The sequence below is a fragment of the Scyliorhinus canicula genome, chromosome 9, assembly GCF_902713615.1.
Source record: "Scyliorhinus canicula chromosome 9, sScyCan1.1, whole genome shotgun sequence".
In the NCBI taxonomy this organism is placed as follows: Eukaryota; Metazoa; Chordata; class Chondrichthyes; order Carcharhiniformes; family Scyliorhinidae; genus Scyliorhinus; species Scyliorhinus canicula.
In genome coordinates this window covers 51,842,501-51,866,541 of record NC_052154.1, presented here as the reverse complement: position 1 = coordinate 51,866,541, position 24,041 = coordinate 51,842,501, and the positions used below count along the sequence as shown (strand labels likewise).

General features: G+C 47.0%; 1 protein-coding gene across 2 annotated transcripts in view; it reads right to left on the bottom strand.

The window, feature by feature from the left end:
* Positions 1-24,041, bottom strand: part of nkd1 (NKD inhibitor of WNT signaling pathway 1) — a 128,398-nt gene that overhangs the window by 49,959 nt on the left and 54,398 nt on the right. For both annotated transcript variants that reach the window (XM_038806692.1, XM_038806693.1), the window contains exon 4: positions 5,414-5,471. In XM_038806692.1, coding sequence (XP_038662620.1) covers positions 5,414-5,471 — 58 coding nt within the window. The remainder of the gene's footprint in view (positions 1-5,413; positions 5,472-24,041) is intronic.

The following is a 24,041-nucleotide window of genomic DNA, read 5'->3' as shown; positions in this document are numbered from 1 at the left end:
AACCCCCACCAGTCCCCCAGCCCTAGCAGAAGCCCCCCCCCCCCCGTCCAGCGGCATGGATCCCGGCCTAGTGTGGCAGTGCTCGACAGTCCGCAGCCAGCATGCCGGCTGAGACCACACGTGTCCCATGCCGTCGGGAATTCAGCCCATCGGGAGCGGAGTATCGTGGGTGGGCCAGCTGATGACACGCCAACGGCGTGAAACAGCATGTGGCAAGCGTCTCGCTGCTGCTATTTTGGAGGGGGTGGAGCATGGCGGCCAGTGTCAAACCGGCATCGGCCCCGATTTCGGCGTCGGAATCCATTCTCCGCCCGGTCGCCGATCATGATGTCGGCATCGGGCTACAGAGAATCCCGCCCATTTACTTTACAACTCCCCTTTTTTTTGTGAAAAGGAAAAACATGAATTCCAGTTAATAATCTAAATATATGCAATTTTATAATTCCAGAATGTGTACTTCATGAAAGAAGAATCTCTATAGTGCAGGAGAAGGCCATTCAGCCCATCAAATCTGCGCCGACGCTTAGAAAGAGCACACGACTTGGGCCCACGCCTTGACCCTATCCCTGTAGCCCAGTAGCCCCACCCAATCCTTTGGACATCAAGGGGCAATTGAGCCATGGCCAATCCACCTAACCTGTGTATCTTTGGGTTGTGGGAGGAAACTGGAGCACCCGGAGAAAACCCACGCAGACGCAGGGAGAACGTGCAGACTCCACACCCACAATCACCCGAAGCTGGAATTGAACTCGGGTGCCTGACACTGTGAGGCAACAGTGCTAACCACTGTGCCACTGTACCGTCCTTCTGGCAAATGAAAAGGATCAACTTTATCCCGCTTGATAAACAGCGAAGGTCAGCTTATTTACGGCACCGCCATTTGCATAAAAACTTGTCAGCAAATAATACCCTCACCTGGAAAATGAAAAACTAAAATGTCAAGTAGCATATCAGGTATTACATCCAATCATTTTCTAGTTCTCTCCTGACTTAGAGAATATGGCAGCATTTCAATTTTTAACAGGCATGTGTGATAGTTGCATTATTTCCTTCTGTGGATGAAAGTTGTATCTATTGTGACTTGCAGCTCAATTCTGAACTGTTCTAATTTCAAATTGTAGTAGCAGTTAGAATTATTTTGACACCTAGTTTAAAAGAGGCAGACAATTTACAGGGTGCAAATTTGATGTAATTAGCATTGCTATTCACCACTTTCCTTTTTCAGAACCAATATACCATGAAATTCTCAAAATTGCGGCCTTGGTGCTTGAGTGAATAGGATTGAAACTGAAATGAAATGAAATGAAATGAAAATCACTTATTGTCACGAGTAGGCTTCAATGAAGTTACTGTGAAAAGCCCCTAGTCGCCACATTCCGGCGCCTGTCCGGGGAGACTGGTACGGGAATCGAACCGTGCTGCTGGCCTTCCTTGGTCTGCTTTAAAAGCCAGCTCTTTAGCCCAGTGTGCTAAACCAGCCCCTAACTGACCACCAGCAGTAGAAAAAAAATGGCTGGTGAGCAAACCCACAGCCTGTGCTGCACTGCACTTGAATATGTTTCCCTGCCCCGTCCTCCCCACTCCAACACTTTTCCAGCCACAGCCGATGATCCATTATCCACCCATGTTGTATCATTGCCTTCCATCTATTTCACCCAGTATTGAATTTGCAATTGATTACTTTGTATATTTAATTACATCTATTAAGATTTGGACCATCTATTTAATCTGTGCTAGAATAGAAGATTCTAAATTTAATAACAGCAAAATTAAGACAGAGCAAACCCTTAGGCTGCATGATGTGATGTGGCTAACTGTACCCATGCTAAGGTGTGGTTACATTTCATGATACAGATTCCTTTTTGAAATGAGTGTTAACCTCTAATATTTGCATTTACTCTCGTGTTTAAACAGTCCTGGGTTTCCATGATATACACAAAAAAATGTTTCTCAGCATTTTTCACTCCTCATTTGAAGAACATACAAAGTTTCTAATAATGCTATCGACCTTCTCAATATTTGGGCGGGATTCTTCCATTTGGCGGCAGAGTGTCCACGCCGTCGGAAACACCGTCGCGTTTCACGACAGCGTGAACGGGCCGCTGGGAGTACCGATTCTGGCCCCTACAGGGGACCAGCACAGTGCTGGAGCGGTTCATGCGCTCCAGCCTCCTATCCCGGCGTGAACCTTGCGCTGCGGGATCCGTGCATGTGCAGTGGCCAACCCGTGCATGCGCGGTGGCCTCCCTCAACGCGCCGGCCCCGACGCAACATGGCGCGGGAGTTCAGGGGCCAGCCAACATTTTCAAATTATTTTCAGTGTTACAGATTTTAAGTTAGGATATCCCGGGAGTGTTCGAGTGAGTGGCTATACTTAGCAACATCATTTGTGCCAGTTACTCCTCCAGGTATGCAGAACTCGGCCTTACCAGAAGTCTCATAATCCAAACCTTTTGGTTATCTCTAATTTGGGAAAATATAAAAGAAATCTCAAAATGTTGAAGGTAGATGAGCCAATGCATATTTTGCTCAAATGATTATCTAGGCAATAATTCGTTGCCTTTTCCCATTTAACAAAAATCCTGACCTTTACCGAAAGCCAGCTTTCTTCCCTCGAGATCTGCAACTAATACAAGCGCTCAACCCATTAAAGTCTATAATATGGATTCCGCACATATTGGCAGGGTCTGGAAAGATCCACGACTGGAATACTCCATCTGTCTGGCCATGTATCACCCTGAGTGTAATGGAGATGACTGGTGACAGCTGCAGAGTCTACCTACACCAGATGAACTTCAGCAAGCTGTTTGGTCAATGCTCAAGTTACAATTTCAGGACCTTCAAATTAAACTTTGCAAGCCCAATGGTGGTTCTGGGCTATGCCAAAACTTTTTTTTGTTTGTTTGAAGGGTCTTTCGTTCAGTTGAGCATGTGTCGGGGGAAACTAGTGTCCAAGTATGAGTGGGAGGGGATTCATGTGGCTTGAGTTGCACTTCTCTATGTTCCCAGGAGTTAAGCTGTTTCTTGTCGCTGTCTGCACCTGCCACAGGCTGAGTCAGTGAAATAAGTAGAGAGAAAACACATTCACATCATCAGTGAAGGAACAAGGGGGAAACTTATTAAATGTGACTTTAAATAGGAGGAATAAACACTTTTCATAGGTAGGCTTCATGGAGCCATTCCCAAATTACAAATGTCAAGGTGATTTTTTTTAAAACCACCAGCTGTTTGTGCCTGCTTCCGTGCAGTGTTTTTCTAGTCTCTAGAAAATGTCGGTTCCATACAAAGAAGCAGTTTGCATCTGTTTTCACACATGATCTTATAAGAAAACAGACAGAAAATACACTTATATCACATCACTAAATTTGTATAAATGTCACTGTCAATGATTTGGTGACATGGCCAGTATAACAGGGTTTTCTACCACAAATCCTGTTTAAAATATGTATTGATTGCAATGCTTGCCATTAAATGCTGGGACCACGGTTAAGAAGAGCAGCGAGTTGCTGAATTAGAGGAGGGGAGAGGAAGCATGGCAAGCGGAGTGAGGGAGAGCAGTCATGGCAAGAGTAGGGAAGAATGTACAACAGGGTGAGGGCACAGCAGTGAAAGGTGAAGCTGAACAGATGGCAGCGAATAAAGGGGAACATGGATAGCGGTAAGAGTGAAGAGGAGAAATAAAATTTATGTCAATGAAGAGGGCCTTAATGGATAATAACAAAAGGATAGGGAAGCAACTGAATCTGAGAGCAGTACTTAATGGTGTGGTGTGGTGTGAATTAGGGAGGAGCTGGGATTGTCGCGTTGGGATTGGGAACAATGGGAAGCACGAAGAGAGAGGGAGTGAGGAGTGAAAGCATGAATTAAAGCACCAATATGGGCAGAGGGAAAGAAGACAGGGGAAGAGCACAAGCTTCACTGGGAAAGCACTCAACATTCACGGTCTAATTAGGTAACAGGGGAGAAGAGGGCCAGCTTGATACTGATGACAATATGAAGAGTGTAAATTCTTGTTTTCACATATCAGCGATTCTCTTCAATGGTTAGTGTAATGAGTCCCTTAGGGGCCAAGGACTGTGCTCCATTCGATTTCCCCCTTACACAGCGGAGTAAGAACTCAAAACCCCTGACCTGGGTGCAGGTCAGGGAGCGTGGCGCTTTGGGGAGAGGAGTAGTAGTTTTTGTGATCCTGTGAAGACCGTAATAAACCAGTCGTTCATTTCTACCCTACCGTGTGCTCCTTTGTCTCTCTCGTTCAGTTCGCTTTTTTGGAGACCGAATGCATGAGCTATTTTGAAGTGTTAGTCAGCTTTTGCTCTTCTAGATTAACATGTATTTCTCAGTATATTTAGACATGTCGTCCCTCTCTGCACAATAAAGCTGTTTGCAAAGGTCCTTTTAATGTGAAACCACGCATCAGAGCAGTCAAGATCTAAGTCCTAAATATATTGGGGCTAAAGGCACATTAAAGTCTTCACTTCTAGATAGACTATTGCTGAAATGTTGACTCAATGATATAAATAGTAAAAGTAGCCACAGAGACACATCAATCAAAACAAATTTATTACGATAATGAAATCCCATGCTTAGTAATACTGAACATTCAACACAACTTCAGCAGCTTAGTAACAGTGAGTGACATTGTAATGTCAAAAATTAAATAAACACCAATGGCATTAGCTCAATCAATTAGCAAAGCGCAAGTTCATTCAGACAGCTGTCAATACCACTTAATAGCCAACAGGCTTAAGAATTGGGGTAAAATAGCTCTTATGAAAAAGTGTTTTTGCATAGTCTCTTAATGCTTTCTAAATAAAACAGTATTATGTTGAAATATAGGGCTGGATTCTTCCACCCTGTCCACCGCTGGAACGCCACAGGCAAGACGCTGACAATGGAACAATCCATTGACCTCAGGCAGGATTCTCCGGCCTACAGGCGAATACAGCCGGAGAATGCCACCCTCAATTTATTCCCTGTTAATTACTGAATTGGACATGATAATCAGGATCTTAGTGTTTATATTTGCTATTCTGGCTATGTTGTAGGAAAATACATGGGAGCACACGATAGACATGAATAGAGTTGATAGAGAGTTTCACTTAACCCGCAGTGACCCAAAGCACTGCCTTACAGTGTTAATCACAGTGAAATAGACTGTGTACCATTGCACTTAACAGACACATCCTAGGTATATCAATTCTTCTATCTATTTCACCTTTTGTGCAAAGTAAATGAGTAAATAATAAGAAGACATGACAACTATTTGCACCAATTCTGAAAAGTTTATATATAAACTGTGGCCTTAAGAGGACTTGAAGCAGGCATCAATCAACTGATAAACTGAGTGTGCAATTAAATGTAAATATGAAAATAATTAGAACTATTTCTTCTTACAAAGTGCAACAGTTACCTTCTAAAGGATAATGTTCTTCACTATATCCTTCTCTGCTAAATTCACCAGCCGATCCCTGCAAGACAAAACCCAGAGTTACCTTCAGTATGCAGTTTTTGTAAATGGAGAGATTTTCTTTAAACCAGGCTTATCCAACCTTTTGATACAGGGGCCACACTTTCTCCCAGGAGGGTTTGGGAAATGAAGCTAACGCATAAACAGAAACACTTGCTGAGCAAAATAAATGCCATGGCAATAAATTGTTAATTAAAAATGTGGAAGGGTGAAAGTGTGTGTCCAGCTCAAACCCAGTCAGGGTGCTCAGTTACTCACCCTCACCCACTGTGAAAATGGGTGAGAGCACTGTTGGTGGCTGGGAGCTGAGGTTGATGGACAACCCTGAGACTGGGAGCCAGGCACACACACCCTCCTCTCATCCCTCCACTCACCACACACCGATCTCTCCCCCACAGGCACAAATTCACCCCTCTCACACACACGCACAAACTCGCCCCTCTCTCTCACACATGTGCACACACACTCACCCATGTCTCCCATACACACACTCACCCCTCTCTCTCCCACACCCATGCACACTCACAGCTCTCCGACATGCACACTCACCCCTCTCTCTCCCACACGTGCACACACACTCACCCCTCTTTCTGCCACACACACTCATGTTCACACCATTCTCTCCCAGGTGCTTGTCCCTCTCTCTCCCAGGCACACATCCCTCTCTCCAAATACACACACTCCTCTCGATCCAATACACAAGCTTACCCCTCTCTCCCACAAACTTACTTTTGTCTGCCATAAAGACACATGCTCATCTATCTCAAACGCGCACACTCACCCCTCTCTGTTCCCCGTACACACACTCATCCTCCATCTCCCACACACATAAACTCAGCCCTTCTCTCACATACAGTCCCTCATCCATGGCATACTCCCTTGTCCACAGGCACACTCACTACCCATCCTTACACGCATTTACCCATCTACCCTTACTCACTCACCCATCCCGTCACACTCACTCATCCTCACTAAATCAGCTGGATGGGGGTTAGGTACGTTGTGAAACCTGCACTGATGCCCTGTGGCACCCTCACATGGGTGCCCTCTGAGAGCAAGGGAATCGTGGGGACAATGGGAGGAACATGTTGCGGAGCCAGGAGAAAGGGCGGTGAACGGAGACCCTGCTTGATCCAGAGTCTCTGTCTCTATCCCCAGTTACTCACAATTGTCAGTGTTTACTGCTCCTTCAATCACAGCCTGCTTCTCATCTATGTTTGCTGGGAACAGGCTCAATAGCAAGCCTATCAGCTGCAAACGTGGGAGGGAAACAAGCGGTGATTGGAGTAGCTGCCCCCTGCAGAAGTCTTCAAAACGCACTGACCCGTCTACCCAGCATTTTCACCAAATGCTCTGGGGGGGTGGTTCATATACAGGAGCTTTGCAATCTGAAATAAGGGCCCGCAGGTTATACAAGCCTGCTTTAAACCGAGTAATGTAATGTCCACAAGGTAATCAAAAAGCAGAATATTGAGGCTACTGAAAATCTGAACAAAAACAGAAAATATTGGAAATACTCAGCAAGCCAGATAAGAGAAAAAGAGTTAATGGGCTGGATTATCATGGAGTCGGGGAGACTCTGTGGAGGGTGAAAATGGGGGCTGAGACCAGATTCAAGGATTTCCGACCCCATTCCCGGGGCTCTCAATTTTCAGGAGTGTCTTTTAACAAGCCCACACCTGGCACTCGGCCGGCTCCATTTCGGGGATAGGCATGTCCTAGTCCTCTGCAATTTTCATGGCATCGAGCCAGCTTTCCAAACAGTCGCGGTCCAAAGCACTGTAGAGCTGTCATGAACCATAGACAGCATGATGGAATATTTTCAAAGGTAACTTCTAAAAATCTTCCTCATGCTCCCCATGTGAAATTGTGCTTCCCCCCACCTCCGGTGACCCCTCATGCCCCCATGCAAGGTATGCCCCCATCTATCCCTCATAGCCCCTCTTGTCCCCCATACCAAGCTATGGCACTTCTATCTCCATTCCCCCCTAAACACTGTATAGAACTAATGCATCTGACAGTGACAATAGTCTGATTATATATTCTTGGCTAACAGGCCATATATCCATTAGACTACTGAAACACTTGAACCCCAGGGAAAGCATTGCTTCATTGGCAGCTCTGACTCTCACCGCTTCTGTCAACTGTACAATGTTTATTTACACACGATAAAGAGGTTTTAAGTGCTTGCAGTTTCAGCTTTGATCCTTGAAGGGGTCTGGCTAATTGACACATTTGCTGGCCTATAATAATAAGTTTCTTTCCCTGGAAAGTTATCAATGAATGACTGTTTCTAATGCTTTTACTTTTACACATCCTATTGTCACTATAGGGTTCATTGCTTCTATAAAGTGCATAGTGTGCGAGTGGGCATGTAAGCATCATAACTTGGCATGGGGGGCATGAGGGGACATGGGGAGTGTGTGGGGTTGATGACAGTACTCAGTAAAAAAAAAAATAGGAGATCTCTAGAGAATTAGTAAACCCATCAGATTTACATCTTAAGAGCAAGCATAAGTCGGTTTTCAATGCTAATTATATGGTAAACATGTTCTCATATTTTATATACATGTTTATATTTTACAGGTCCACAGGAGAGGAATCACATTTATATGGGGAATTGACAGTGAAATAAGGGTGGCTGATCCTGCAACAGCCTATCCCTCATTGACCAAAAAACCCAAAAGCTATCACAGATAGTATCCAATAGATTCATGCAGGAACACAGCGATTTCCTTCCTAACTCACCTCTCTGTAACAATTGTGTACATTGCCGATGAGTGGATATGAGGTGGAGGTGGGCATTTGAAACCAGTTAGTTTAATAAGGTCACAACAATTTTAACTGTGTGTGCGATGGGATGGTGGATGTTGGAGGTATGGAGAAACCAAGGATGGGAAGAACCTGACTTTCATTTTGAGAACAGCAACCCTGGCTCCATTAAGTAAAGGAGAAATGTTATTGTCAACTGCCTTAGTCTACCTGTCAAGATGGAAGCTGATTCTAGGCAAATCATGTCACAACCTTGCCACTTTTTCCCAAGCCTAGTCCCTTCCGCTCTTCTTCCAGCTCAAACTGCTGCAGTAACCCTATTCACACCCCTCCACCAGCAGAGACCATGCTCTCAGTGAGTGTAGCTGATCTATGGAACTTCCTTTCATGAACACTTGGCCTTGCTGCTCCTTGTCAGTTTTCAAAAGTCTCCGAAAAACCCATCCATTAGGCATTGTATTCATGTGCTCCAAGTGTATTTCCTTCACCTCCTGCTGATTGTTCACCTTTTTCCCTTTTACGAATACTTAAAAGGTGTACTTTACTTAAGCAGCATTTAGTCAGTGTTGGTTGTTCTTATTTATTCCACAAATGAGTGAATGGCGAAGCCAACTTTCTAAAAATAATTTTGAGCCAATTCAGTGGGTGAACATCACACCAACCAGAAAGTCCTAAATTTAATTGCTGACCACCGCTGAGTTTGCAGATCTCAGCCAGGTCATCAGTTAGGGAGATCCAGTCAGCCTCAGGGCCAGTCGATTCAACTAAATAGGAACAAAGTTCCATAGCGACCGTGTTTAGCCGCGTGTTTGTTGGCGCTCGCAGTGCCAAGAAACACATGGCTGTACAACACGTCTCGCGTTGAATAAGGCGCCTCAGCAGGGTACGCATGGCTGAGGCCGCACATAGCCTTGTTTTGTACACCGACGCTGCAAATCCTCAGTGTGGTGAGAGATCAGGACGCTGCATCTCTGACACCCACCCCACCTGAACGCACTATGAGAGGCCCCCCCAGCCTGACCGCACTATGGGAATGTCCCCACTCTTCCCCACTCTCTCCCCACCCCCAAACCACCATACTCGCACCTCCCCCAATACCCACAGAGGGCACCCACTGCCAGATCGCGCACATGCAAAACAGCTGACAGTGCCCATGCCAGCACCTTGACAGTGCCAGGCTGGCATCCGGGTGGCACTGTCAAGATGCTCAGGTGGTACCAGCAGTGCCAGGGTGCCAACCTGCCCAAAGGGCATGCAACTGGGGGCCTCCAATCCCCGAGTGCCGTTCCATCTGGTCCCTGTTTGGGGGGGACCAGTGCTGAGCGGTACTCGCCCAGAAGTCTCTAAGGGGAAGCCTCAGATACCTCAGGCATCTGCACAGTAGAGTGAGACTAGCTGTCTCGCTCTAATATGCAGATTTGCCAAAATGTGATACATCGCAACGTCTCACGAGATTGCGAGGTGTTGCGAGCAGGGGGGGGGGGGGGGGGGGGGGGGAATCCTGCAGATACTCAGTAATCAAAGAGAATGGAAAAGCAGGAACATTTCTTCACTTCTCTTTAAAATATATTTTATCCGCCGTTGAAAGTCTGAAGCTGAAATTCTGACCACTGTTACAATGCCACAGAATACAAATGCTTTCCTCGCTTCCCAAACTGAACTCTAACAAACTAAATGTACAATTCCGACTGGATCAGCAAGGACTGTGAACTATTCAGATTTCAAGGAAACAGACATTTCTTCACCTCAGAGAGCACAGAGAATACAGAACATTTCCTTTCCAGGCTGGCAGGCAATGAGGTCATAATTACTGCTGGGCCATCTAAGAATACATCAAATATATAAACATCACTTCTCCTACTAATACCAGCAAACCGCGAGGAATTATTGGACAAATTATCGATTTTTTAAAAACAGACTGAGCCACAAATTTCTCACGCTGATACCAGCCTGATGGACAAACTGGATGTCGTCGGTCAGGGTGTTGGACCCTGATAGCTGCAGTAGCAGCCAAGGTCCACGCCAGGAACAGAGAGGGGGCCAACCAAACCTGATGTTAGAGGCCCCATGTGGATGAGAGTCTGATGATGGTGGTGGGGTAGGGATTTGGAAAGAGCTTGGGGTCCCCATGCAGGGAATATGGGAAGGTCTCTGTGGTGGAAGGGATGAAACCGCAGAGGCTCTTCAGGGTGTAAAGGTACGTGAGGGAGTTGCCATGTTCGCTGAAAACCAGATTAACAGTAATTAAATTCCATTATCAGAATGACAATTAGGCTTGCAACTTATTTTATATTAAAGATACAAGCCACCTTCTCGGAGGGAATGGATGTCCAGCCACCTTCTGCTTCAATTAAAGTTATGATGTGGAGATGCCGGCATTGGACTGGAGTGAAGGAGCAGTGCTCCGAAAGCTCATGTTTGAAACAAACATGTTGGACTTTAATCTGGTGTTGTAAGACTTCTTGCTGTGCTCAATTAAAGTTGGAATTGGGTGGGTTTGGGTCGGGAAATAGCTATAGATACAGGGGCTGGGATTCTCCCCTACCCGGCGGGGCGGGGGGTCCCGGCATGTTGGGCTGGCGTGAACCACTCCGGCGTCGGGCAGCCCCAAGGGTGCGGAAGACTCCGCACCTTTAGGGGCCAAGCCCTCACATTGAGGGGCTAGGCCTGCGCCGGAGTGGTTGGCACTCCGAAAGAACTTCGCCGGCCGGCATAAGTCCGCGCATGCGCCGGAGCGTCAGCGGCTGCTGACATCATCCCAGCGCATGGGCAGGGAAGGGGGCCTCTTCCACCTCCACCATGGTGAAGACCATGGCGAAGGCGGAAGAAAAAAAAAAAGAGTGCCCCCACGGAACAGGCCCACCAGCCGATCGGTGGGCCCCAATTGCGGGCCAGGCCACCGTGGGGGCACACCCCCCCCCCCCCCCCCCCCCCCCGGGGCCAGATCGCCCCGTGCCCCTCCCCCCAGGACCCCGGAGCTCGCCCCCGCCGCTAAGTCCCGCCGGTCAGGTAGGCTGGTCCCAGCAGGTTAGAATTTAATAAATGTGACACCGGTAATCAAGAAAGGAGGGAAAGAGGCCAGTTAGCCTGAGATGTATCATCAGGAAGGTGCAGAAATTTATTATTAAGGCAATGTGTTATTAAGTGGGTAATTAATGCCCACTAAAGGGCATTCATTATTCCACCACTGATGCTAGTCAGCCAGCAATAGAAACCCTGTTGAATTAGCTCTAGTAATAATAATAATAAAAAAGCGTATTGGCACAAGTAGGCTTCAATAAAGTTACTGTGACAAGCCCCTAGTCGCCACAACACGGTGCCTGTTTGGGGTGGCCGGTCCGGGAATTGAACCGGCACTGCTGGCCTTGTTCTGCATTACAAGCCAGCTGTTTAGCCCACTGTGCTAAACCAGCCTACTAAGCCTGGTAAGAAAGGATCCTCATTGATTGAGGGACTCAGCATCAGGACGAAGCCAGTCTGCTGACCCCGTCCTTTCCTCTGACCACTTCGCCAGTGACCCCCCCACTTCCTGTGACCCCCATCCTGCCATCACTTATCTTGCTCCAGAGATCTCATGATGAACCCTGATGAAGGCCCAGGTGAATTACAGGCCAGCAGACACCGCCCCTGGTGGCATTGCTGGTAATGGAGAGCTGCCGGCCAGTCACTGTGGGGCAGGATTTCCGCCCCACTCAGGGAATCCCTACAATTAAATGAAATGACAATGAAATGAAAATCGCTTATTGTCACAAGTAGGCTTCAATGAAGTTGCTGTGAAAAGCCCATAGTCGCAACATTCCGGCGCCTGTTCGGGGAGGCTGGTACGGGAATTGAACCGTGCTGCTGGCCTGCCTTGGTCTGCTTTCAAAGCCAGCGATTTAGCCCATTGTGCTAAACCAGCCCCAAAATGAAAATCGCTTATTGTCACGAGTAGGCTTCAATTAAGTTACTGTGAAAAGCCCCTAGTCGCCACATTTTGGCGCCTGTTCAGGGAGGCTGGTACGGGAATTGAACCGTGCTGCTGGCCTGCCTTGGTCTGTTTTAAAAGCCAGCGATTTAGCCCAGTCTGCAAAACCAGCCCCTGAATATCCTCCATGGAGGTGAGGGCCCCCAGTAGCAGGGTTCTCTCGGAATGCCTGGAGATTGGAATGCCAGTTTTGGTGGCAGATGTTCCCCTCCTGCACCGCCCATGGTAAATTCCAAGTCTGTGTATTCATCGATCATTGGTCACAGGTTTATTGCCGTTCACGTTTTGTTTAAGAATCTGAACATTGTAGGATTTACCTTCATGAGCAAAAAAAGTTCAACATGGACGAGGCTAAATAAATGCTTGCCTTTTATCTGTCTGACCAGTTTTAGCTGTTATTTCCCCAATGTCTGTTTCCTGCTATTCTACAAATGCTTTTAATTCCACGGCTTGTTCTCTTTTCACTGTCACCCGAGTGCTTAATACTAGAGACCTTCGCAGTTTGTATTTGCATTGAGGCATTTCATTAAACACAGTTGACTACATAGAAAATATATGTAGGGGGATAAAGACAAGTAATAATTACTGGTAGAAGCAATTCCAGGGGTGATATGGAAGTTCCTGGCTGAATGGGATAATCTAAGTAACACCACACAAGTGCCAGGCAATGACCATTTCCAGCAAGAGAGAACCTCACCATCTCCCCTTTACACGCACCTTGGCTGAATTCTCACCATCAGTATCCAGGGGTGGTGTAATGAACTCCAATTGGCTTTATTGGTTGGCCAATTCGAGTATGAGCTCCCTCAATGATAGCTCATTGAGGGGGCCCATATAATCACCTGTGTAGGCTTTGTGAGCAGTCTTAAGTTGACTGGAATGCTAGCAGCACTGTTTGTAGCTGCTCCTGTAATATCGTTATTGTAAATAAATATTGGTGTGGTGACGGAACTCCTGCCTCCCGTGGATTACTACAGTGGCGACGAGGTAAACTACGAATTTTGTGGAGACCAGCTGCCGCACTCGGAGGGTAAGCCTTGCCATTTTAAAAATGCCATTTTTTGGGAGGTTAGAGGCATTCGGCCCGGCTATTGAGGACTGGTCCCAGTATGTGGAGAGAATGTGTTACTTCTTCCGGGCAAATGATATACTGACGGACGAAAGGAGACGGCTTATCCTGCTGTCAGCGTGCGGACCCTCCGCTTTCGCCATTATACGTAGTCTGACTTATCCCGATGCGCCGGACACAAAAACTTTCCAAGAAGTAACGGAATTGGTGAAAGAGCACTACGACCCAAAACCACCCCTCATTTTGCGTAGGTACAGATTCTACACAGCGAAGCAGGAAGATAGGGAGTCAGTCACGAATTTCTTGACCCGACTGAGAAGGCTGGTGGAAAAATGTGAGTTCGGCTCGACGCTAAATGAAATCCTTCGGGACCGGTTAGTGTGTGGTATAAACAACCTCACAATACAGAAACGCCTGTTGGCGGAAATGGAGCTAGACTGCAGGCAGGCGTTACAGCTCGCACTGTCCCTAGAAAAGGCAGCAAGTGGGGCGCAGGAACTACAGGGCACGCCAATGGAGGTAGATACCTGTGAGAGGGACTACCACAATGGGTCCTGCTACCAGATAGCCGCTCTCAGGAAAAACATGAGGAATAGAGGGAAAAAAGAAAACCCCAGAACTGCCCCCAAGTCTGCCAGGACTAACTGGAGACAGAGGGAAGTACCGGCTGAGGTTCCCCCAACAGAGAAGGACCGTTTCTGGCACCAGACAGAGTGGGGTAACAACGACAGAAACCCTAAAAGGAGGTGGCAAAAGAGGAATAGCAGGTGGGGACACAGGGAAGTACACAACCTAGACGCCCCATCCTCCTCCGAAGGGGAACAATTATATAATATTACAACGAAGAAGGCAGAACCCATTAGGATTACCCCACGGGTGAACGGGCGGCCGACAATAATGGAAATAGACACGGGTGCGGCCGTATCAGTAATGGGAGTGGCAGCATTTAGAAAAATCAAAGATGGACTCCAGCCACTAACCCTAACAAAAACATTGACGAAACTTAAAACCTACACGGGGGAACCCCTGGAAGTTCTAGGCACGACTCATGTACCTATGGAATATGAGAAACAATTGCTCAGATTACCGTTAACGATAGTAGAGGGCTCCGGACCGAGCTTAATTGGACGGAACTGGCTGAAAGACCTAAAATTAGATTGGATAAAAATTTTCCAGAGTGGAAGTGGGCAGTTGAGTGGAGTACTCCAAAAATACCCAGAGGTCTTCCAGGAAGGTTTGGGGGAAATCATAGGCGCCAAAGCAACTTTGCACGTGGACCCAGAAGCCCTTCCGAAATTTTGTAAGGCCAGGCCGGTACCTTTTGCATTAAGGAAGAAAGTAGATGATGAAATAGAAAGGTTACGGTGCGACGGCATTATCAGACCAGTAGTTTTCGGAATGGGCAGCACCGGTGGTACCAATTTTGAAGCCAGGCGGCTCGATATGTCTCTGTGGAGATTTCAAACAGACAGTAAACAAATACGCACAGCTGGACAAATACCCAATCCCGAAAATAGACGACCTATATGCCAAGTTGGCAGGTGGGCTTTTGTTCACGAAACTACCTGCAGTTAAAACTAGACAAGGGCTCCCAGAAGTTCGCTACGATCAACACCCTGAAGGGCCTTTTTCGTTATACTAGGCTACCTTTTGGAGTGTCATCGGCCTGTGCTATATTCCAGCGTACGATGGAAAATATTCTGCAGGGACTACCGCAGGTGGCGATTTATTTGGACGATGTCTTAATCACAGGTAGGACAAACAGGGAACACTTAAGGAACCTGGAGGAAGTGCTCAGGCGTTTCGCAAAGGCAGGTGTACGGCTAAAAAGGGAAAAATGTGTTTTTCTGGCCCCACAAGTGACGTACCTGGGAAATAAAGTAGACGAGTCAGGCTTACATCCATTAGAAGACAGAGTAAGGGCAATAAAAGAAGCCCCAGCTCCCACCACGGTCCAGGAGTTACGATCATTTCTAGGGTTGGTAACCTATTATGGAAAATTTATTGAAAATAGGGCATCCATCCTAGAACCCCTCCACCAGCTACTAAAAAAAGGGCAAGAATGGAAATGGTCCACCCGCCAAAACCGAGCATTTAGGGACATTAAGGAACAGCTGTCATCCGAAAATGTGCTGGAGCATTATGACCCAAGGAAGGAGTTGGTGGTCACTTGTGATGCATCCCCCTATGGGGTAGGAGCCGTCTTAGCCCATAGAGGAAGGAATAGGGAAGAACGGCCAATAGCCTATGCTTCGAGGACCTTGGCGATGGCTGAGAGCAAGTACGCCCAAATCGAGAAGGAAGGGCTGGCGGTGATATTAGCAGTAAAAAAATGTCACCAGAATCTGTACGGGCGGAAATTCACCATAGTGACGGACCATAAGCCGTTATTAGGGTTATTAAAAGAAGACAAGTCAATACCCCCGATTGCATCAGCTAGAATCCAACGCTGGGCGTTGCTACTGGCGGCATATAGATACGTTCTGGAGCACAGACCGGGAACGCGAGTAGCACATGCAGATGCTTTGAGCAGACTTACCCTCCCGGACACTCCGCCGCAAATACCAAAAGTAGAGGAGACAGTAATGACTCTAAATTTTTTGAACACCCTACCAGTAGACGCACAACATATTCGGTTGTGGACGCAAAAAGACCCAGTTTTAGCCAAGGTGAAGCATTTACTGCTAACAGGGGAACTGAAAAGACCAGTGGAGCCCCAGATGCATCCATACTGGAGCAGAAGGGACCAAATAACCGTAGAAGACGGTATCCTATTATGGGGAGCCCGGGTAATCGTCCCAGCTCAGGGCCGTCAGGCAATCTTAACTGAGTTACATCACAGACACCCAGGGGTGTCTAAAATGAAGATGCTAGCTCGAAGATACGTTTGGTGGCCAGGTTTGGACACAGACATAGCAGCCTTGGTACGTCGGTGCCAGGAGTGCCAACAGGGGCAAAGAGTGCCACCAGCGGCGCCATTGCACCCGTGGGAATGGCCAGGCAGACCGTGGACCCGCCTGCATATTGACCACGCCGGCCCTTTCATGGGCTCAATGCTTTTGGTGATAGTGGACGCCCACTCCAAATGGTTGGACGTCCACCGGGTAAACACGGCAAGCACAGCATCGACAATTGAAAAGTTCAGGGCTTCGTTTGCAACACATGGACTTCCCGAGGTATTGGTGTCGGACAACGGAACGGCATTCACAAGTGGGGAATTTGGAAAATTCCTGAAGGAAAACGGAGTCTGTCACATCAAAACGGCCCCTTACCATCCAGCGACCAACGGCCTGGCAGAGAGAGCGGTCCAGACACTTAAAGCGGGACTCAAGAAGCAGCTGGCAGCGTCAATAGACACAAAGCTCTCCCGCTGGCTGTTTGATTACAGGACCACACCGCATTCCACAATGGGCATACCGCCAGCTGAACTCTTAATGGGAAGGCGGCTGCGAACGAGGCTGAGTCTCCTTTTCCCAAATTTAACGGGGAAAGTGGAGAAACAACAGGAGGCCCAACGCAGGGGGCATGATAACAGTCGGCAGCAGAGACATTTCCAGGTGGGGGCACCGGTTTGGGTCAAGAATTATGGGAATGGACCAACGTGGGCCAAAGGCACGGTAGAGTCCCAAACAGGGCCCATATCCTATGAGGTTTCAATAGGAGGTAAGGTGCTGAAGAAACACCTAGACCAAATAAGGGCAGCGGAACCACACCTGGAGGCAGGCGAAGCAGGACCGCCTCAAGCTGGGATAGCCCAGACGGAAAGGATACCCACACCCCAGCCCCGAGCAATTTCTCCAGACCCCGTCATCCAGTCATCAGAGTCGGAGATGGACACACTCGACGAGGCTGCCGCGACACCTCTCCCCGAGGAGGAAGAAGAACAACTTCCAAGGAGGTCGTCAAGGAAAAGACGGGCACCTATAAGGTACACCCCGCCCACTTCGGAGAACGACCTGGCGGACGACACAGAGGTGACAGACCCAGACATGAGGAGCAGGAAGAAGCTCAGAGGAATGCCAGCTGGCAGGAATTCCTCGGACCTTGGCGGGGGGGTGTAATGAACTCTAATTGGCTTTATTGGTTGGCCAATTGGAGTATGAGCTCCCTCAATGATAGCTCATTGAGGGGGCCCATATAAGCACCTGTGTAGGCTTTGTGAGCCAGTCTTAAGTTGACTGGACTGCTAGCAGCACTGTTTGTAGCTGCTCCTGTAATATCGTTATTGTAAATAAATATTGGTGTGGTGACGGAACTCCTGCCTCCCGTGGATTACTACAGGTGGCCTGGGATTGTGGGGTTAACATTGAGCAGAAACTTAACTAGCCCAGCCATACATAAACTGTAGCTACAAGAGCAGCTCTCAGGCTGGGAAGTTTGCAGCAGGTAACTCACCTCCTGATTCCCCAAAGCCTGTCCACCATCCACCTGTCCATGTGGCACAAGTCAGGAGTGCGATGGAAGACTCTACACTTGCCTGGATAAGTGCAACTCCACCAAGACTCGAGGAAGCTTGACACCATTTGATATGACTGGCACCCTGTCCACCACCTTAAACATTCATTCCCTCAGCCATTGATGCATAGTGGCAGCAGTGTGTGCCATCTGCAAGATGCACTGCAGTAACTCCCCAAGGCTCTTCGGCTGCACCTTCCAAACCCATTACCTCCACCACCTAGAAGGGCAAGGACAACAGACGCATGTAACAACACCACCTGGAAGTTTCTCTCCAACCATATACCATCCTGACTTGAAACGACATTGTTATTTTTCACTGTTGCTGAGTCACAATCCTAAAACTGCCATCTCAACAGTACTTTGGGTGTACCAACACCATATCGGTTGCTCTGGTTCAAGAATGTGGTTTACCACCAATTTCCCAAAGTAACTAGGGATGAGCAACAAGTTCCGGCTTTACCAGTAACACCCACATCCCATGAAATAATTTTTTAAATATAAATGGCTTTGAATTAAATTGCATTTATAGTCCGTGTGTGTGTGTAGGTTAATTTTAGTATCAAAAATCACAAGTTGATATCTTGTGATAGTCTATCCAAAATAATACATAGTAATTCACTCTGTTATAGAGATGTTTACATCGGTAATGAGACAGACAGTGGCTGAAGGGGTTGAAGGTTTAGCTCGTTGGGTTTGGAAGAAACACTTCTTATCCCCGGCCCTCAAGCAGTGCTGTAAATGTACTTAGATCATGGATTCAACCTGATTTACCTCCTTCAGCATTGCAAACCACGCCAAAACAATTTAAAAATGGAATAACAAAATTGTTAAGGTGCAGGAGGCCATTTGGCCCATCATGTCTGCACCAGCTCTGCGAATGAGCAACTGACCGAGTGCCATGAAGGCAGAGAGACTTTCTATAATATTTAAATACTAACACGTTTCACATGAGCAGATTGGTCACTTGCCCCACCCCGTGCATCCATTAACAGCATTGATGGCCCAAAACAGGTTTGCCTTCATTTAGTTAAATTGGGCAGGATGAGGTTGCGTGCCCTGGTTATTGCATTCTGACTATCTTCGCATAGATACTTGCATTTTGAAATTGCTGGAGGTTTGGTTGAGTGGCATTTGCAGGAGATTACATCAGCATGCCGAGGGTTTTTGATATGGTTATGTGGCTACTGGGAATTACCTGGTGTGTGGAGTCAGGATATTTTTCAACGGCTGAATCTTAATTCCCAAACATCGGGTGTGTGTTTGAAGTGGGCTGCTTCGAGATTCTTTACATTTTACCTCTGGCATGACTCAACCAACAGGACGTCCTTGCCCTACTCAAATTAACAAAATAAAAGCAAACATTTTGGGCCATCTGTGTTCTCAACTGCAATAAAAAACTTTCAATGCAATGAAGTTAGATGACTTAGTGTGATTTAAAGCCATCTATAAAGGCAGAAAATGGAACAAAACGCGACATCCTAACCAGGAGCTGAGTGCAGTGGTGAAACCACGTGTTTATTACAGTTATATCAGATGGCAATAAATGTATTTCCTGCCATTCCCTCTGCTCTGATTACGGCACAAAGAAGGAATCAGTAACTTGGATCTACATGCATGACCCGTTGAAAGGGATCAGAAGACTGAACTGATAAAAAGAATTCAGTTTGTAAAGCACGCCTAGAGGTTTATCGAAATCCTCGACAACAATAAGAAAAAAAATCAGGTTCATCACTGATCAGATTACGAAGATTTTCTGTACAGTCACTCGAGGTTGGTCCCACAGCCTCCTCTCACTGGGTGGTCAAGTACTCAAATGTGAAAGACAGTGTGTTGACCTGAATTCTTTCATGTTTGAACTGTATGGGGCTGTCATTTAAACCAATAGTGAATGTTTATTAATAGGATCATGGAAAAACTACTGACACCACGTATGCATTTCATTTCGGAGACGATTCAAGCTGCATGCACTGGGGATAGTGTGACTTCAGACCTCATATTTATGAAGGATGAAATTACAATAGTTAAATCTATCTTGGCCACATGCAAGGGCTGAACGGCAGAACGTCTTCTCTCTCTACATTCCAACAATATTTCACAACAAGGCTCAAGTACAGAATTCTCATTTTACACGAGTTGTAAACAGAAGTTAGATGTGAGGATAAAATGGGAAGCATAGCCTTATGCTCTCATCCATTTCGCCACTGAAATTCATGGACAGAGGAACTGTCATTGGCTCAAATCTTCCAGTCTCTGGATCATCAGAGAATGGATGTACAATTGAAGATACGTGCTGGGACCCAGTGCACGTCCTGACCTCCATGGCAATTGCCCTGAAAGTCTTAAATTCTGATGGACCATTCCCCTGTTCTCCGAGACCATCTGCAAATGTATCCGAATGAGTAGGGTCTTCAGTCAGTTCTGCGGTACTTACCTGGCTAGTTATCCAGGATGTATCAGACAGATTAAAACTTAGACTAACACCTGGGTAAACACAACCCGCCCCCTCCCCCTTTCCAGAGACCCTCACTGAACCCCTCTGAACAGAGATGATCTCCCAACCTATCTACCCTGATCTGACCCGACTAGCCCTCCGACTTGACTACTTCCCCCACCCAACCAACAACCTCCTTGACCTGCCTACCAACAACTTGACTACTTCCACCAGACCCGACTAGCCCCTAGATTCCTGACCCATTAACTCACTCGATTCAACCACCCCCCAAATACCCCCCCAATCCTGAATAACCACTTCACCCACTTTCCACCTCACCCACCTGCGACCCTACATACCTGCCTCAACATATCTAACCCACCCACATCTCGCCCACCTTACCCACTATTTACCTCACCCACCTACCCATTTGCTTATCCACTCATCAGTTTACTAACATTCAAACTTGCCATCTGGCAGCTAGTGCTGTAAAACGGGGACATGCCCCGTCTTCCCTCAAACTCTACTCCACTTTGACAATGTGTTTTTTTAGAAATAGGAACAGTAGTAGGCCTGCTTTGCCATGCAATAGGATCATAGCTAATATGACATTCCTCACAGCCACCTTCCTGCCCTTTTCCCATGCCCCTTGATTCCTTTACTGATCAAGAATCTATCTATCTCAGCCTTAAATGTACACAAGAGGCGCGATTCTCCGCCCCCCACGCCGGATGGGAGAATAGCGGGAGGACCTCCCGACATTTTTCACGCCCTCCCGCTATTCTGCCCCCCCCCACTCCCACCCCACCCCACGGCACGAATCGCCGCTCGCCGTTTTTTACGGCGAGCGGCGATTCTCCGAGGCCGATGGGCCGAGCGGCCGGACCTTCACACCCGTTTCCACACGGCAGCAAACACACCTGCTCGCTGCCGTCATGAAAAGGGCGCCAGATTCCCGTTTGGGGCATCTTGAGGCCCGATTGGCACGGGAGCACCACGTCTGTGCTCTGGAGGGGACAGGCCCATGATTGGTGCCCACCGATCGTCAGGCCAGCGTCCACAACAGACGCACTCTTTCCCCTCCGCCGCCCGGCAAGATCAAGCCGCCACGTCTTGCCGGGCAGCGGAGGAGAAAGACGGCAACTGCACATTCGCGGGTTGGCGTTGTCCAACCTGCACATGCGCGGCTGACGTCATCGGCCGCGTCAGCTGCCGTGGTGCTTGACGTGCGGCCTTGACGACCGTCATCAAGGCCGCGCCGCCGTGACGCACGGGGCCGCGCTCCTAGCCCCGCCGGGGCGGGGGAGAATCGGCCCCGGAAGTGGCCGTGAAGGCTGCCGTGGGTCACGGCCTGTCCCACGGCAGCCTTTATGATTCTCCGCATTTGCGGAGAATCTCGCCCAAGGACTCTTCCCCCGCTGCTCTCTGTGGCAAGGAGTTCCAAAGACTCACAATCCTTGGAGAGAAGAAATTGCTCCTCATCGTAGTCTTAAATTATTTTATTCCGAGACTGTGCCCACTGCTCCTCGACTCTCCCATGAGGGGAAACATCCTCTCAGTATTTACCCTGTCAAGTCCCTTAAGAAGCCTCTATGTTTCAATGAGATCACCTCTTATTCTTCTAAATTCCAATGAGTAGAGTCCCAACATGTTCTAATTTTTGCTCCTTCAGACAATCCTTCCATACCTGGGATCATCTTAGTAACCTTCTCTGAACAGTCTCCAATTTATCTTAATAAGGGGACCAAAACTGCTCACGGTATTCCATATCTGTTCTTACCAATACCTTGTACAGATGCAGTATGATTTCCCTGTTCTTATAGTCTGACCCCCATGAAATAAGGGCCAACATTCCATTGGCCTTTCCGATTACCTGTTGCATCTGTATGCTAGCTTTCGGTGTTTCGTGCACAAGTACCCCCAAATCCCTTTGTGCTGCAGCTTTTCCTCAATTTAAGTAATACTCTTCATTTGTTCTCCCTTCCAAAATGAACAACGGTTGTTGGGATTCTCATTTCCCATTGGCAGTACACCTCTGCCCGATGGTTTCCCGGCGAAGTGGGTGGCTTCAATGGGAAATCCCATTGATGAGAAGTGGGAAGAGAACCCCACCACCAACAACGATGCTCCTTAATGTCTGCCACTGTTTGTTTACTGTCTTTCCTGCTAATCTATCCGTTCAGTCCATTTTGGCTAACTCTAACGTCATTTCATTGTAATTCTCTTTATTTAAGTTAAATACAGTTGTTTCCAACTCAAGTTTCTCACTCTCAAACTGAATATTAAATTCATAATGTTATGATCGCTATTTCCCAGGGGGTCTTTTACTCTGAAGTCATTTATTCAACCTGCATCATTACCCATTACCAAATCCAAGATATCCTGTTCCCTGGTTGATTCTATGATATATTGCTCTATGAAATTATCCCTAATGCACTCTTATGAATTTGTTGTCGTAGCTACCTTTACTAGTTTGATTGACCAATCACATGAAGATTAGAGTCACCCATAATTGTTGCTCTATTCTTTTTACATTTGGTGATTTATACCCTTTCCTATAGTGTGGCTACTGTTTGGGGGTCTATACACTACTCCGACCAATGTTTTCTTTTCCTTGCTGTTTTTTTATCTCCACCCAAATGTACTCTACATTATCGAAGTATAGATCGTTGCTCGCTGGATGTTGCACTGTGCATTTCTGTGGCAGCTGGGCTTGGGGGGATCACAGTAGAAATGTGCAGCGTCATCGAGTCAGGGGAGTCTATGATCACAGCGGAAGTCTGACAATCACTACCAATGCGTGGAAAATCCAGGCATCCAGTTGGAGAGCTGACCAAATTTAAAACAAAATCTTAAGTGTCGTATGAAAACCTTTAAATATTTCATAGAATCATAGAATTTACAGTGCCGAAGGAAGCCATTCGGCCCATCGAAAGAGCATCGGCCCTTGGAAAGAGCATCCTACTTAATGCCACGCCTCCACCCTATTCCCGTAACCCAGTAACCCCACCTAACCCTGGAGTCGTGAGGCAGCAGTGCTAACGATCTTGCCACCGTGCACCATTTATTATATAAACTAACATGTTAAAATACGTTAATTAATAATTATTTATTTGCAGTGTAATTGCCCTGCCTCCAAATATTTCACTTACACATTGAAAAGCATAAAAGCAAGGGGCTATAATTTCCTTCATTCACTAAATGGTGAGAAAATATTTAAAACAGGAAATATAAGTGACAGGAAATATACCCTCCAACGTGTCCTTTTTTAACAGAGGTGACAGATCCAGCTACAGAACAGCAAAGAATAGGAAGGATGCATGTGCAGCACTAGAAATGAATCAGGCAACTTAAAATGCTGATGATTCCCTAAGGTCTGGTACTTAGCATAGATCAAACCCTCCAAAAAGGTTCAGAATACTTTCAGCTATTCTAAGAAGCATCAGTAAAGCACCAGTGCCTTTTTTTGTGCATTGTCAAACAAGCTAAATTCACCCGATAATGTCATTTGGAGTCCAACTACAGTATTAAGGACAGATTGAACTGAAACAGCCACGGGTTTCCTGCTTGACCAATATGGCTAAACAAGGAGGTCAAGGACATTACAAAGACTAAAACTAATTTATATCATATTGCAAAGGCCAGTGGCAGACTGGAAGATTGGGAAACTTTCAAACATAAACAAATGATACTAAAAAAGTAATTAAAAAAGCCTAGGTAAATTACCCAAAAAAAGTACAGAATATCAAAAAGGATAGCAAAAGCTTCTACAGGTACATAAAAAGGAAGAAAGTCATGAAAGGTGAATGTGGGTCCCTTGGAAGATGAAACTGGTGAGTTAATAGTGGGGAACACAGAAATGGCAGAGATGCTA